Consider the following 17,068-nt stretch of genomic DNA (forward strand, 5'->3'; position numbering starts at 1 on the left):
TTGAACATTCTGATGTGAAAAAAGAAATGTTTTTCATGTGGCGCAATCCCAGGGTTTGACTTTGGGGAATCCCTGCTGTCGAATATGTCTGTGTGACAAGAAGGTTGGCCCTCGGTTTCCCTCTCCGTCCTGACACTTCAACAACACCTCCCCCCGCCCATCCCCCATTCGAATGAGCCTCCTGCCTAGGGCGTATTACAATATTCACAGGTCACTGCTTGTGTGACAAATGATGGGGGTCACTCAATTGCTTCGCAGACGATAGTTTTAGCCTGTTCACACGCCGCCGCATTCATTAGCGAAACCAGGAGGACAGCGAGGTAGGAAGGTAGAAAGGAAGCAAGGAAGCCAGGCCAGAAGTAAGAAAGGTAGGAGGAATGATGGCAAGAAGGAAGGCAGGAAGGGAGATAGAAGGAAATCAGTGAGGAAGGTGAAGGCAGGAAGGAAACAAGCATGGAAGAAAGGCAAGATGGAAATAAGGAAGTGAAGATAGGAAGCGAGGCACGAATGAACATTTGACAGTTGGTGACGTAGTTCTCGACTTTGTTCCTGACTGTTTTTAACTCGGTTCTTGACTTGGTTTTTGACGGGTTCTGGGCTGAATTTGATTTGATTTGATTGATATTTTAACTTGAAATGTTGTTTTTAAATTCAATACAAAAATATGCGTATGCAAAATATTGTAGAGTATTTCAAATTAATTAAACAAAAAGAATAATAAATAAATATAAAAAATAAGATTACAATTTGAAAGATTTTGCCGAAGCAAGTTTGTGCAAAATACAGGATTTAAAAAAAAAAAAAAACGTGAATAAATTAAATAATTTCATAGTCTGCCTAGAAGAGTTTCTAATCGAGTGACATGGTTCTTGATTTGTTTTTAACTTTTTTTTAAATTTTTTTTTACCATTGACAAGGAAAGTGAATCTGATTCAGAATTTGCTAAACACCCACGAAATGTGACCAGCCGTCGTCGTCCATGTGTGTGTACATATGCGCGCGTGTGTGCTGATGTTGTATGTAAGCAGGGTCCCCACTTTTCGTGTCAACATCAAAGCCCATTTGCCCCCAGCCAAGATGGCCTCCGACGGGTGGGAGGGGCCGGCGTACGGACCGGCTCATTGATTGATTGACTGATCGATTCTCTCGGGTGGCTCCATCTGGATTCCCAAATGGACTATATTTTGGTGGTCACATTAAAAACTCTGGTTCCTTCCGTGGTTCTTGACTTGGTCTTGACTGGTTCTTGACTTGATTATGACTTGACTTTTGACAGTTTCTATGTGTTTTTGTTAACTGATTTTTGACATGGTTCTTGAGTGGTTCTTGACTTTTACATTTTTTATAAACTTTTTTTTTTTTTTTGCATGACTCGAGACGTGGTTCCTAACTTATCACTTTGTATTTATCATTTCATGACGTGTTATTGACTGAGTAGTTTCTGTACTTGGGTTTTAACTCATTTTTTAAACTGGTTACTGACTGGTTGTTGACTTAATTGTTTAACATGTTTTTGGCTGGTTATTGACTTGTTTCTTGATTGGTTCTTGCTTTCTTTACGACTGTGTTCCTGTATTTTATTGTAGTTATCGGCTTTATTTTGAACAGGCACCTGACTGGTTCTTGACTTGTTTTTTGTTTTTGTTTTTTGCCCGACTTGGTTCTTGACTTGGATTTTGACCAGTTCATTGATCTTTTCAAAATGAAGGAGTAGGCTTACTCAAATAAAAGGCGCAGTTTAACATTGCAAGTTCAGCTTACCTTTCAACCCAAATTAGAAACCATCCAAAAACTTACAATATCGCCTACATACTGGATATCTTAAATGGGAACAGTTTGTGAATCTTCCGGAATGTTGTACACACGCAGTCGGGCTGATGTCAAGGCGGTTGTCATGGCGACGTTTGGGCGAGGACTCGCTCAGGGGCTCCGCCACCTCGTTAAAAGCATATCAGGCGCACACATCACGTGAAGCCAATGCGGAGCAATAGCTCAAAGTGCCGGCAATAATTAGAGCCCGGCTTGCAGCAGAATGGCCGTGTCACTGGAGGAAATTGTATTTTTATTTACTGTGTCGGGCCTCCCTGCCCCCCTCCCACCTTCCCGCCATCCTAAAGGTGCTGTCAAGCGGCACCGTGATGGATCTCCTGCGTTTGTATTGCCACGCGCTTCCATGTGCAGTGGCCGCGCTCTCTTTTTGGTTTTTCATTTGTTATTTTTTTTACATACACCCACTGAGCGTTTGTACTGCGCTGTGGGCTGCAGGTTCACGCTCATCTCACAAGTGATGGAAAACATAAGCAGGTCAAGAATGTTACTGCAGAAGCAATCATGATGTTTATATTAAAGGGAGCTGGGCCTAATATTCTGACTATCTGAGGGGGTGTGGAATATTGAAGGGTAAATGCATTTTTTAAAATACATTTTAAGAAGTTAAAATGCTAAAACTATATTTTTTTTAAATAATACTTCTGCAGGATCTATTTCATGATTATTATTTAAAATGTAAAAAATAAACAATATTTCTTTACAAATATGCAAAATATTTCAGGTTATATGCAAGGTTATTTAAAAACTATTCTGAGGTTGAGGTTTTCTAAAATATTTCTGGGGGTCTGCAAGTTTTAGAAATAAAAAAATAAATAAATGAATAATAAATTCAATATTCTGCCGAGATGAGTTCATAAACACAATACAGGTTGTCTGCAGGTTTTTTTCTTATTTTATTAAATTCAAATGAAAAAAAGAGACATTTCAGAAACTTTTTAAATGAGAAAAATACATAAAGAAATTCTACTCCAGCATTCTTCTTCTTCTTCTTCTTCTTCTTTTTCTTCTTATAATAATAATAATTATTATTATCCTTATTATTAGCAGTAGTAGTAGTAGTATTCCAACGACGTTGGGAAGCTGCGTAAAACATAAATACAAATAGAATTTTTAAAAAAGTACTTCTCAACCTATATTCAATTGAGTACAATAGACACTTTGATGGCTGCAACATGTTCCAAAAAACTGTGTTACATCACTTTTCCTTTTGCCAACACTGTATAACCGTTTGGGAACTGAGGAAACAAATTGTTGAAGCTTTGCAGGTCAAATTCTTTCCCATTCTTGCTGTATGTACAATTTCAGTTGCTCAACAGTCCGGGGTCTCTGTTGTCGTATTTTGCGCTTCATAATATGCCACACATTTTCAATGAGAGATAGGTCTGGACTGCAGGCAGGCCCGTCTCGTACTCGCACTTTTTTACGATGAAGCGATGCGATTGTATCATGTGCACAGATGTTACCGACAGTATACCATGGGTACTAACACATCCCCATACCATCAGAGATGCTGGCTGTTGAACTTTGCGGTGAAAACAATACGGATGGTCCTTTTCACCTTTGACCCGGAGGACGCATAATCTCCAAAAACAATTTGAAATGTGGACTTGTCAGACCACAGCACACCTTTCCACTTTGCGTCAGTCCATCTCAGATGAGCTTGGGCATTTATGGGCTTTTCCTTTGCATTTGCAGATATAGAGACAAGCTATTTTTTGACAATGGTTTTCTGATGTGTTATTTAGCCCACATGGCAATATAATTTACCGCCGATGCCGGTTTTTAATGCAGTGGCACCTGAGGGATCGAAGGTCATAGGCATTCAGTGTTGGTTTTCAAAGTTGCCGCTTTACACGCAAAGGTTTCTCCAAATTCTCTGAGTCTTTTGTTGATATTATGGACCGTAGATGAGAAAATCCCTACATTCCTTGCAGTTATACATTGAGAAACGTTGTTCTTAAACTGTTGGCCTATTGGCTCAAGCAGTTGTTGACAAAGTGGTGAACCTCGCCCCATCCTTGCTTGTGAATAACTGAGCCTTTCGGGGATGCTTCTTTTCTACTAAATTATGATGCTCACCTGTTTCCAGTTAACACCTATGAATTAACGGCACCTGTTAAATCTTCCAAACAGATGTTTTTTGAGCATTCCTCAACTTTCACAGTGATGTGTTTTCCAGCTTTTTTGGCAATGTGTTGCAGGCATCAAATTCAAAATAAATATATAGAATATTAGAAAAAGAATTTTCACATGAAATGTATTGTCTTTGTAGTGCATTCGGTAGAATATAGGTTGAAAAGGATTTGCAAATCTAATCCTAAAACGTCTGCTTCACTGAATACCACCACCAAATGTTGCTATATTTTATGTATACTACAGTCTATAAAATAGCGCTATAACATTTTACAGTGATTGCAGTTTTCCAAAGAACATTTTATTGTGTTTGTTTTGTTAAGAGCTTTTGATCAGCAAATTTAAGGCAAAACATTTTAAAGTGTAAAATATTCATTTGAAACTCCGCACGAGGCGCTGACGAATCCTGTTATTGATCTGAAATTGATCACAGTCAAAAATCGAGGTGTTGTGAGACAAGCTTTTAATCCCTGCCCCTACCGTTACACGCACACACATCAAGTGCACACACATCAATGGCGTGCTCGACGGCCCTCAATCCAATTAAAGGACTTTGATTGGAGGAAATAAATGCAGTGTGTCCACAAAGCGCAGGCCTGTCCGCATTTAGCTTATTCCTCTTTTCTTGTTTACCTTTTTTGGCAAAGGAGCGCTTGTTTATGAAGGAGCACTTGAATCTAATAAATCCCCCAAGGCAGGAGAGTGAGAAAGCGGCAGAGTGAGAGAGAGAGAGAGAGAGAGAGAGTGAGAGAGAGAGAGAGAGAGAGAGAGAGAGAGAGAGAGTTAGAGAAAGAGAGCGAGCGAGAAAGCGAGCGAGCGGCGCTCAGCGGGCCACTAATGCAAACAATCCAATTTGTCCGCTGTGAGCGCTGCGGCGGCATGTCGGAACGGGATTATTATCTGGAATGGGCCCGGCAGGTGTTGCCGTGATACAGTGTCATCTCAAAAAATGCAAGAGGAGGAAGAAGAGCAGGCAGGGGGTGCCTAAACTCCCAAAGATGCTTTTAAGGGCAGTATCTAACGAGCAAAGGGCCCGTTAGCGTCATCGCCGCCGTAACTTCCAGTCAGGAGTCGTTCATCTTGCTGCAACTGACTTTTACGCACCTGCTTCGTATTTTACGCTTCCTCTAAAATAGAATAACTAATGACAGTACAGGACGGAACAGGACAGAGGTAGTGAGTAGGGGTTAAACCGATTAGTCGACCATGTGAAGCATCGGTTTTACCACTCTACAACGACAGTTGCTTGAATTTTATTAATGACTTACCACATTTCTGCATTAATAACACGGACGCCTTGCTGAAATCCACAAGTGGTCAATGCAGCAAACTAGCAGCAGACGATGAGTCGACGTTGACCCAACTATCATCACCTTAGAGTTGACTATGAAAAATCTAAATTCCTTCAACTCCTGATCGTGAGGCAGCCAGTTGTGCTATACCCTGTGCAGTATATTTTAACAAATAGGACAGGACAGGACACGACTTGGCAAGTAAAAAAAGGCAGTTCTGCCGGCATGTGGTTAGGACATAACGAGTAACAAATATGACAGGACAGAAAAGGATTGGACAGGTGGTCCAACATAGCTAGTGACCAAGGCAGTATTACCAGTGTCGAATTGACGTACGAAGTAGCAAACAGGGCATGGTGGGACAGGACAGGTCTGAGGTAGAGAGCCAGTCGGTGCTTATGTGTGGTTGGGATGTGATAAGTACCAAACAGGGATAGACGAGACAGGATGGAACAGTACTGGGCAGGACTGAGGTAGGGAGCCAGGCAGGGACGCCCCAAGTAGCAAATAGGACAGGGCATGACTGAGGTGCACACATATACAATATATGAGTCCCCAGACAGCCTTTTTCAAGTAGCCAGTAGGATAGGACAGTAAAGGACAGGGGTAATGAGCTAGGCTGTGCTACATCCTGTGAGGTAGGGACACAACAAGTACGTAATGCGACATGCCAAGACAGGACAGGATTGGACTGAAATAGCGAGCAAGGCAATTTTAGCAGTGGGATGTAGGGAAGCGACAAGTAGAAAATAGGACAAGACTTGGGTAATGAGTCTGGCAGTGCTACGGGTGTGTGGTAGCGACGTGACAAGTAGCACATAGGACAGGGCAGGGCAGGGGTACCGAGTCAGGCAGTGCTACACCCTATGAGGTAGGGATCCAAAGAGTACAAAATGGGACAGGCCAAGAATGAACGGGATTGAATAGGACTGAAGTAGTGTGCCAGGCAGTGGTACCAGCGTGTGTTAGATATGCGACAAGTAGAAAATAGGATAGCACAGGAGTGGGGTAGTAAGCCGGCCAGTGCTATCGCTGGGTGACAAGAATGTTAAATAAAAAAAAGCAAATAGGACAGGACGGGACAAGACTTGACTGGATTGGACAGAGTTACTTAACCAGGCAGTGCTACCGGTATGTGGTAGGGACACACAGTTGCAAAAAGCACAGGACACTCCATGGACTCAGCCATCCCGCTACTTCTTCCTGTATTTGCAGCGTTCGTGAGTAGGCGTGTAGAGGTGCCGCCTCAGCATTTCAGTAGCGTCAATGCGTTGGCTCGCTCGTTAGCTGCCAGAGTTTGGTTGCCGCGCTCGCTTCCTTCCTTCCTTCACCTCTGCATCCTTCTGGCGTCTCACCCTGTTCTCCCGCCTCTTCAAGCGCCGTCACATCGTCAAGACGGGACGATTTACGGGCCAGTTTTCCCTGAGCTTTCAGGGAATTACCGGCGCTCCATCACGGATAATCACAGTTAATAACCCTTCTCATTAAGGAGACGAGGACCACGGGTCATTAATATTGTTAATATCTTCTCCCCGTCTTTCCCGTCCATCTCCCGGCTCTGAGATGGAAACAAGAGGAAGACGGGTGGCAGAGAGAGCGAGAGTGATTAAGCCATCGTGATGAATCAAAAGTTATCTCCCCAATCGTCATAAGTGGAATTAAGATTTGATTAGATGCGCTTCGGATGGCGTGGCGAAAATAATCCCGCCCATCTCACAACAGTCGGGAATGACGAACCCTTGCACCTGTTCTCCACCCTGCATGCTCACCTTGGCGGTGGCGCTACCAAGCATGTTTTTGGAATGTGGGAGGAAACCAGAGTACTTGGAGCAAAAGTCACGGGGAGAACATGCAAACTCCATAGAGCGGAGCCTGGGATTTGAACCCCGGTCCTCAGAACTGTGAGGCAGACGTGACTACCAGTAGGGTCACCGTGCCGCCCTTGTAAAATATGAAACAAACAAATGTGTATCCTAGTGAAATATGTTAGGGTGCCAACACAACTTGCCGCAAAATTTATTCAGCCATGTGAACACCGATACAAAAAAAGCCTCAAGGAGACATGATCGATATTGAACAGGAATTTTCATTGGGGGCAACTAGTTAAGGGCGAATTCTGACACCAGTTTCACTTATGCTACGAAATTGAGTGGATATGTCTATCATAACAGGGCACACGAAAAAGTCTCAAGGACCAATGCCTGAACCGGAAGTCATCTTTCTTTTTTGGGAAGTTTGATGAACTCCTAGAATTCGCCCAAATAAGCTCCAATCGGAAATAGGCATCCTCGACAAATGGGTCAGATGATATTAAACTGTGTAGCTTTTTCGCCCTCTAATGTGACTTAAAACTTTGTTGATGATTTTAATGCTAATATGTTTCGCTAAAAGAGAAAAAAATATCTTGGTCGGTCCTTGATCTCGATCTGTTTTCCCACAAGTGCACAAGTTGATTTTTAAAAAAGTCAATAAAACATTCTTAGCGTGACAGCAAGCTGCATTGTGTCTAATAATAATAAAAAACAACAAGCTGCATGTTGGCTGAGACGTTGACGCTAATTAGTCCCAGATGTAAATATGCGCTAAGCAACAAAAGAGACAATTATCGGCTCTTCGGGCTGCGACGGTCTGATGGCGTGGAACTGATGGCTTCCTCACAAGGTCGGCAGCCTGATTTGCGTATTTGTTTCATTTCATTATGCACCTCATCCCCCCCCCCCTTCATTACGTGTGTCACGCAGGTTCAAAGTGATCCGGTCTTTATTAAGCGACTAGTGCCCGTCACCAAGCGCGCCTCTCGTGTCTCCATGCGAGCCATGTAATGAAGAAATCGGCAAGGGACGAGAGAAAATGAACTCTTTCTAATACCTCTCGGTCTGAGGCCAGCGCGCAAATAAGTGCTCGCCATAACGAGGACAAATCAGGTTAGAGGGGATGGAAACGATTAAGCCCCGAGGAGAAGGGCGGTGGCGGGGCAGGCGGCGGTGGCCTAAATTGACTGAAAAGACAGACGGCGTTTCTTCTCGTGAATTGATTTCTACACAAATGAGGTGGAAAATGGAAAGATGGGACTTTTTTTCAAGGCAGGAAACGCGAGACCAAACAATAACGGGCTCCTCCTTTGAGCATGAATGTTCGCCGGAAGCCTCGCGCCTTCCTCGCCTTTCTCGCTGCTGTGAATTTGCATCAAATTGTTTTTTTTCTCCGCGTCTCCCTTTCCCGCCGGGCTGTAATTGGCGGGCGAGGGGGATGAGGAAGAGCCCGCCTGAGGTGTTCTGTTGTTGTTTACTACCACTCCGGTCCCGGCTCACCTTGGACCGGCGGGATTTGTAATTAGCTGCTGCCTCTGGTGGCTATCAGCGGCAGCTATAAAGCCGGGCTTCTACAAACCTCAAGATTTTACTCAAGGAACAGCAGTTTGCCAGTCCACACCTGCTTGGCCGTTAAGTAAAGGCGTAGATCTGCATGAATCAGATGCAATCTGCGGCAGCACTTCCTGCACACCAGGCAAAAGAAGCTCTGCTGAGAGATGCGTAGCCGGAGCCGTAAAGCTGCCCACTCCATCAGCAGCCGCCCTCCCTCGTGCCTTCCCGCCTGCTGCAACAGCGCAGATTGATCAGCGCGCTCCCTTTTGAGTGATTTCCCCCTGGATCCAAAGCGGCGCAATTAGTCGCCCGCTGTATTTCGCCTCACTGCTGACCCGCCACTGCACGCATGAGTCAGAGCAGCACTCTGCCGATATGAGTTCCTCCTAAGAGCTTCTCTATTTGCACCGCCCGTCTCCTCTTGGCCTTCTGATGCCACTAAAGAGGATCACCGATGGCTGGCGGGCAGCCAAGCGCTCGCACCTGCAGAGGTAGACGAGCGTTTAGCGCAGGGACCCGGGGGTTAGCGACCAGCGGAGCCTCCCTGCGAGCAGCTCCCAGGGCCCGCCTGACCTGTGTTGTGGCTCTCACTAGGAACAAAAAGTCCACTCGGGAAGTGATCTCCTTAAGTGACACTTCCCAATCCAATTTGACACCGGCCATGTGCCGACGAGACGCCGGTTGATGCCTGCTCCTCATCCCAGATCGATAAAAGCTACACTTGCTAAGATTGCAGGCCGCGTTTGGATGGCGGACCTCTGGGAAAAAAAAGGACGGAGAGGAACGTGTTTCAAGTCCACATTTGTCTCTAAGGCCAAGCGCTACTGAACTGTTCAGTCACGTCGTGTGGGTGTTTTCCTGAGCTGCCAACCATCTTCAACTGGTTTAGAGTGAATGGTATCACAACAGCACAGATGTTACAACCAATCAAAATACCAGGTCATATCACATGATCTTCCACAATAAAAATTGCTGAACCTCGATTTAACGGACTAATGGGGGAGAGAGGTCATCTGTTAAAGCTGTTTGTCCTTTAATTTGAAGCACTTGTGTGGCCTAAAAACATGCAGAATGGTACAAAATAATTGTGAATAAATGTAAGTTTACCTAAATGTACCTTTAAAAATAGATGACGCAGTGATACTGCCCATGAAAGTGGCATGAACATCGAAATGCCATTAATCCATCCCAGCCCCCACAAAAAAGTAGTTTTAAAAAAGAAAAATCATGTATGACAAAAACCATGTATGGAAACATAATAAAAGAGAATCTCACCTGATAAACTGTGAACTGTTTTTGATCATAGTTTGTTGTATATTTATGGTTTAAATGTGAATCCAGACAATGATAAACATTTTGAGGGGGGCATCAATCACTTGATTTTTCATGATTCGCTGCCATGCTCCCTGCTGTTTCCTTACAAGCTCGGGGTCACAGGTTGGTTCACAGGCAGGTTGTTTCGAGGAGGTAGCGCTGCGAGGCGCAGTCGCCAACTGTAATTTGTTCACAATTGTCAAGTTCCGTCTAGTTGTGGCTTTACAAGCAGCGATACAACGGAATCAGATGTGCCAGGATTGTTTTCAGCGGCGTCTATTATCTCGACAACTGCGAGGATGAGTGCAACTCCCCCATGTCTGAGTCCACCGGCCTCCTTCTCCTTCTTCTCCTTCCAGTTGGATGATTCTTTTGTCATGTACATCAGAGGACAGCCAAGATCACACGAAAGCCTGCGCCTACTTTGTGTCTAGCTAACGAGCCCTGCGTCCCCCTTTTTTTCCTCCTCGCCACTTTCGCCTCGCTGCCCTCTTAAAAAGTCGCTGCCGAGTTGCTTGAGTGGAATTCCTCCTCCTCTTCGTCCTCCTCCTCCAAACGTTGATCTCACTTCGAGGCTCTGATTCAAAAGAAAGCCACCACCCAAGGCCATCCCGGGCACTATGTCAGCGCAAATGTTTATTTTCAGTCCCGCTCTTGCACCAGTTGCTGGTTTAGGAGAACACGCACAACTCGCGACTATTAACGATGAAAGAGTGAAGGCCACAGCTGGGTGAAGGTCAATTACAGCATGTGCACGTCATAAGTAAGTCTCAAATCTTTCAAATTTTCAAGCAAGTTACTGTGGGGAAAACCGGCTATCGGTGAACTAAACTCCCAAGTTAACATAGCTTACTTTTCTTTGTGACTTTTATCGTGACGGATGAATTTAGAAGTCATACTTCTCATGTCGCTTATCTTTGGATTGCAAGCCTTGCTTATTGCCATTCTCTCTTTTCCCATTTTTTTCTGCACAACACACACGAAAAAAAAAAGTAATAATAACTCTTCTTTCCGAAAACAAGACAAACGGCACACGGTCTTGTAAACAATGTCAAAGACAAGACTTGTCAAGTCATGAAGTTCAAGTCAAAGTCAAGTTGAATCTTTTATAGGTTTTAGCCAAGGAAGTCCTAAAATTTCTGCGCTTGGTTCCGGGAACCTTAAGCCTTAAAATGCCTTAAAACGGTTGATAATAAAATGCCTAAACATCTTTTAAAGTTGACACTTTTTAAATGAAATCAGATCAAATGCTAATTTGTTGCGACTCACATGGTGAAAATACCGTATGTAGGAAGTTTTGGGGAAATTTGGCCAATCAGAGACACGATGTATTTTGTGTCTTTTCTCAAAGAAACCAGTGAAGTGTCTCCGAGATATTATCCAAGTGCACTTTGACACCATTGATACGGAATGCTGCATTTAGATCATTAGAATAATAATCTGCGACAATGTCTGTTGTGACATATAAGATTGTTCACCAACTGTGACAGCTGCTTCCAATACAACAGAAGAGAATGTTGGGTGTTACAAAGTTCCGCTATTCCCTTTCACACAGCTGTCAACCAGCTTCTAATCTGATGCGATACAAGCCGTGCAACAGTGCGGAAGGATACTTGTACCGTATCATTTTGTATTTGTGGACAAGGCGTCAAGGTGTCCATTGCCAGGGAGGGAACAGGAATGGGATGATGATGACAGTGGGGAAAGTGCGGGGGGTTGAAAAATATCCCCCGGGGGGGGTATGAAGTCCCTGCGTCTGATGCTACGGCCGTTATCCATTGTCCTCCGTTTGTCGAGGTCCAGGTTGTGAGGAAAGCCCAGAGTCCGCAGTCTCTGGACTTCCTCCACTTCTCGCAGCCAAACTGTGAGAAGTGAGAACAATTATTTTACCTACAGACGATAGTCGTCCTTCCACCGTGTTCACCGCCCTGAATATTTGGCCATGGGCCACAAATAGTATTGCTTCGATTCTTTTAAGCCGTCTGGGTGGTGGTTTTCTGTAATTGTGCGTTTCTCGTTTTGCTTTTCTAAACCGCAGCACCCCTTGCGCATTAGATGTTTTCTTATTTTTGTGCTGCTGAGCGTTTTGTTTCTCGTGCCTCGTTATTGTTGTTGTTGTTGTTGTTGATGATGATGCTGATGAGGAGGAGGAGGAGGAGGCTGTCAGACCAGCGGAGCAGAATGGCCTTTTTCCGACCACGTTTGTGCTTGAAGAGAAGAACAAGTTTGGAAATTTGCCGACATCAAGAGCTTCCTTTAAATGAAGAAGGCGTGTTATATAACGCCATGACTGGAGGGAGCTGCAAAGTAGAGCGCAGGGGTAGATTAAAAACAAGTTCCTGCATAAAGAGAGGGTGGTGGAAAGGGTGGTGTGAAGGGGGGGTAGGCTGCATGGTAGCTTCAACCTCTCAAGGCTTCCCTCCTCTCATTTCCATAATGGAGCATCGCCTTAATTGGCCAAAAGCGGGCGTTTTTTTTTCCAACAGACTTTTGTTTGCCGACACGTCTGCGTGAAATTATTTCCACTACATTTACAGCGCAGCGTTCCTCCACACGCTCATTAAAGCTAACGCACCTTCCCCGACTGTCCGTGCTGCAGCGAGGGATAAAACACATTTATCTCGCGCCTCGCCGTCCCCGCTCGCCTTGTAAAGCAGGCCAGCTTCTCCCGTTATTGTTTCTCTGCTGTCATAAAGCTGCTCGCCTGCCTTTTTCTCTCTTAGCCCAAAGAGTTACGTCCGGCGCTCCTTTCTTTAAATTGCGCCTGCTCTTTATTGGAATCCGCTGTTATTGTTCCACCTTCACACAGTTGGACGTCCGCTCCGGCAGCTCGTTAGCACGGGCGCGAACAGCAACAGCGGCACACCCGCTAACAGTTAAGCGGCGCGCGAGTGCATTAGTGGCGAGGCTCATCATGGCGTTGCACCAGGGAGCCCAGCTGCATGTTTGCAGATGATGTTCGTCTGGAGTCTGCTTGTTTGTCAGCTATTAAAGGCGCACTTGCAAAACTCAACCTCACTCCATATGCTGCAATCTGTCAGAGCCAAAACACTATTGACTTTAAAAGCTACAAGATGCCTCCCAATTCAAGGCGGGACAATCCCCAAATACACTCCCCTTATCCGCACCGCTAGGTGGCTATGTGTTAGCATTGGCGACATCATGTACAGTATTTGAAAAGGTCCCACAAACAAACAGGTGTGTTCAGAGCAATAACAGTGAGTTCGTTGAATGTAATCTAAGGGCTCTGGGTTGGAATAGCAGATCGGAGTCAGAATCAGAATCATCTTTATTTTTCAAAAAACACACAAGGAATTTGTCTCCTGTAGTTGGATCCGCTCTAGTACGACCACAGACAGTCAATTGACAGAACACTTTTGAGACATAAAGACACTGAGAAAAACAGTCACTGAGCAATAAAGGGTTGCTCGTTATCTGGTAATGCCGGTGCATTAAAAAAAAAAAAAAAAAACTTTAATTAATATTTTTTATCTTTTGGGCAATTGCGATTACAAATGGTGTACTCCATTCAACAGAGATGTGAAGCAGTTGTTCGGAATAGTGGTTCCAAAACAAAATCTTTGTTCAGCGTTTCACAGGGGCCGGCACGGTGGGCGACTGGTTAGCACATCTGCCTCACAGCTCTGGGGACCGTGGTTCAAATCCCGGCCCCGCCTGTGTGGAGTTTGCATGTTCTACCCGTGCCTGGGTGGGTTTTCTCCGGGCACTCCGATTTCCTCCCACATCCCAAAAACATGCTTAGTAGATTGATTGAAGACTCTAAAAATTGCCCGTAGGTGTGGATGTGAGTGCGAACGGTTGTTTGTTTCTATGTGCCCTGCGATTGGCTGGCGACCGGTTCAGAGTGTACCCCGCCTCTCGCCCGGAGATAGCTGGCCTAGGCCCCAGCACGCCCGCGACCCTAGTGAGCATAAGCGGTACAGAAAACGGATGGATGTTTCACAGGGAGGCATTTTCAGTTCACAAGCACTGTTACTGAGAAATCTGTGTTGCTTGTAGTCGTCGTCAAGCTATCAGAGGAATGTACTACAATCCAGAACCCTAGCTGAGGCTATCGAATGTTTTTTGACTCAATTATTCTACCGATCATCCCAGTGATGATTCATGTTATGGCATAAAAAAAAAAACTGATTTTACCATAATACCAATACAAAATTTCCATGTGAATTGCAGGTATGTTTGGGGTTGACATCCTCCTGTTCTACACTATGGGATCTGTGACTTTGAATGTGTGCGGCTTTAAAAAGCAGGCCCGGCCTGGTGAGTGACATGGGGAGTCAGCGAATGAGAGTGTAGAGTTGTCCGTTGTTGCTGAGGATAGTGGCTGGCTGTGAACTAGCTAACCGTTAGCCTGTCTGCGTTTTGAGTGCCTCTGGATTGTCAATTGAGACATGCGGCTAGTGTACGAATGTGCTTATTATATGTTTTTTCTCATCACTGTTTGTTCAATAAAGCGAAACTATGTGTGAACTGATTCCAAACTTTGGGCATTATCTGTCTTTTGAACACGCTTATTGCTATGTGAGTCTGCAGTAACGTCGGTACATGTGGAAAAATGAAAAAATCCGCAAAATCCTGTGATATAGTGAAATATCTGTGATATAAAATGAGACACATCGCCATTTAAAAACCCGTGATACAGTGAGCCTGAGAATATTAACTGTACTTTAGATTCCTGGTACTGTTTTAGACCCCGACCACTACATCTTCCACGTGTAAACGAAGTTGCTGATTGGTTTGTTGACATTCAATCAGCGGGTGACATATCCCAAGTAGTAAAGTGTCATCGGGAGAAGAATCAGCTCTGGTGTTGAGGTCAAAGTTTGTAATTATCAGAAACCGATCAATGAATTGATGGTCTTTTTTTTTCTTCTGGTTCTTTGTAACGATCGCTGTAGACTCAGTGGGGTGGGGGGAGGGTTTGGGGTCCTTTGGGGACTGTGTGATCTACAACATCCTCCGTGTTCATTAGCGCTGATCAAGGCGATCGCTAACGGCAGGCCTGATGCACCGTGACGGCTGCCGCTGCGTCGATGCGCGGGGCGGTGCCCCCGTGATGCCCCGCGGTCGCATTGGCACATCTCTAATGGTGGACACTTTGATCTCCTCGAACTCAGTGATTTCCAACCACCGCGGGGAACGGTCCAATTTCACTTAATTGGTCTGAATGTCTTTTTTTTTTTTTTTTACTGCAAATATTTATGTATCTTTGTTCAGAGCGAGATTGCACGACTTGTTGAAGCCAAGCGATGACTTGACCCAACTTGCTACAAATTTAGAGGTGACTCCATTTTGACTTGCTTGATTGTGAATGGCACTTCCAGTCATTTCAGTGGGGAAAATGGATTTGATATACAGTCGTCCCTCGCTATATCACGGTCGACTTATTGCGCGTTCAGTGCATCGGAGATTTTTATGGGACATTACAGTACAGTTACTCAACTCCACGTCTCAGGTAAAGTAAACATTGTCTTCTTATTGCAGGGGGTGTATGGAATGTAGCCGCCGAGCTGAACGAGGAAAAACTGTACAAGTAAACTGAGTTACAATCTTGGGATTAGATTTGTAGGTTAAATGTGTTCTTTGGCTCGATGACAGTGAAGAAACACTGCTCTAACGCGTTCATTGCTGTATGTGTCTCCCAGGGTAACCAAGAGGCCGCCAACCCCGCGGACGCCATGACCCAGCCCTACACCGCGGCCCAGTATCCCCCGCCCCCACAGAACGGTATCCCCGCCGAGTTCGCCGCGCCTCACCCGCTCCCCACGGCCGACTACAGCGGGCAGAGCCGCGTGGCCGAGCACGCCATGACGCTGTACACGCCCACGCCCACGCACAGTGAGCCGGCGCCGGGCACCGACAGCAGCACGCCCACCATCGCCGCCCCCGCACCGGTCAGTGTCGCTCAGCACCTGCAAACACTCTTCTCCACAGGCCACCAGCAAGTAAACACCTTTCACTCTTCTTCCTCAAACTTTAACCATGTCATTTTAACGCCTGCTTCTTCCTTGTAGTTTCCTTGTGACCTGTCGGGGGCGGTAATCATACATTTAATTCATTTAAATGGGGAAAATAAATTTGATATGCGAGTAAATGAAGTTACGAGCTTGGTCACGAAGCAAATTAAACTCAGAAATCAAGGTATCTCTGGCTACCAGTTCTCCCAATGCAGTGTCAGTGTAAGGTATAGACGTGGGAGGGGTAGTTGTTACGTACCTCATTATCTGAAAGCGGCAAGCCACAACAGCTGCGAACAGTCTGCGTTTTCCGGTTCCTAAGCAGTTTCTGAGAGCTGCTTCACGTCGAATGCGAATGGTTGTTGGTTTGTATGTGCCCTGCGATTGGCTGGCGACCAGTTCAGGGTGTACCCCGCCTCCAGCACGCCCGCAACCCTTGTGAGGATAAAGCGGCTCAGAAAATGGACGGATATATACTTCATATATATAAGTATATATATATGAATTATATATATACTTCATACTTGCAGCAGTCACATGACTCCAAGTGTGTAATTTTCTACTAATTTTTTGCACGATAAGCAGAAATGTGCAGTAATGCGAGTTACGCCAGAGAGCGCAGCGGCGTTATCGGGGGTGTTGCAGTCCGCATGAATGATTTTGGGGCGCTGGGCTCCGTCCTGAGAATGTGCGCAAATGTTCATCAAACATCCTGAGCGCTGACGTTATTGGAATCTCGGACTTGTTAGCGGTTCAGAATTTGGATTTTGAAAATGAAAAATGTGGATGGAAAATATTTGTTTGTATTAATAAATCAATAACTTTTGGGGATACGCACCCTATAGTTGCTTCTTTTAAATAGGAAGAATACAATTAAATATTAAAATGAATTTCTTCATCTATCAAGGGAGATAGATAGATAGATGGCTATATACACTGTATATGCTGTATAATATTATTTTTAATTTTCAAATATACAGTATGTATTAAATTATTTTAATAGATTTAATAATTCATTCTCATTATTTACTTTTACTCCTCGTAATTAAGATACAGTGTAATTATAATTAATTCATGAATTATACAATAAATACAAAATATTTAAGATAAAAAATATTTAAGATTAAAATATAAATATATATATTACACATTTTTT

The 17,068-nt window shown here is 44.6% G+C and overlaps 1 protein-coding gene across 10 annotated transcripts in view; it reads left to right on the forward strand.

The window, feature by feature from the left end:
• Window positions 1-17,068, forward strand: part of LOC133415199 (RNA binding protein fox-1 homolog 3-like) — a 354,983-nt gene that overhangs the window by 290,623 nt on the left and 47,292 nt on the right. For 7 of the 10 annotated variants that reach the window (XM_061701078.1, XM_061701071.1, XM_061701070.1 and 4 more), the window contains one exon: window positions 15,601-15,900. In XM_061701078.1, the coding sequence (XP_061557062.1) occupies window positions 15,601-15,900 (300 nt within the window). The remainder of the gene's footprint in view (window positions 1-15,600; window positions 15,901-17,068) is intronic. The other 3 variants (XM_061701074.1, XM_061701077.1, XM_061701075.1) reach the window with 1 other exon arrangement.

This window comes from Phycodurus eques, chromosome 16 (genome assembly GCF_024500275.1).
Source record: "Phycodurus eques isolate BA_2022a chromosome 16, UOR_Pequ_1.1, whole genome shotgun sequence".
Taxonomy (NCBI): Eukaryota; Metazoa; Chordata; class Actinopteri; order Syngnathiformes; family Syngnathidae; genus Phycodurus; species Phycodurus eques.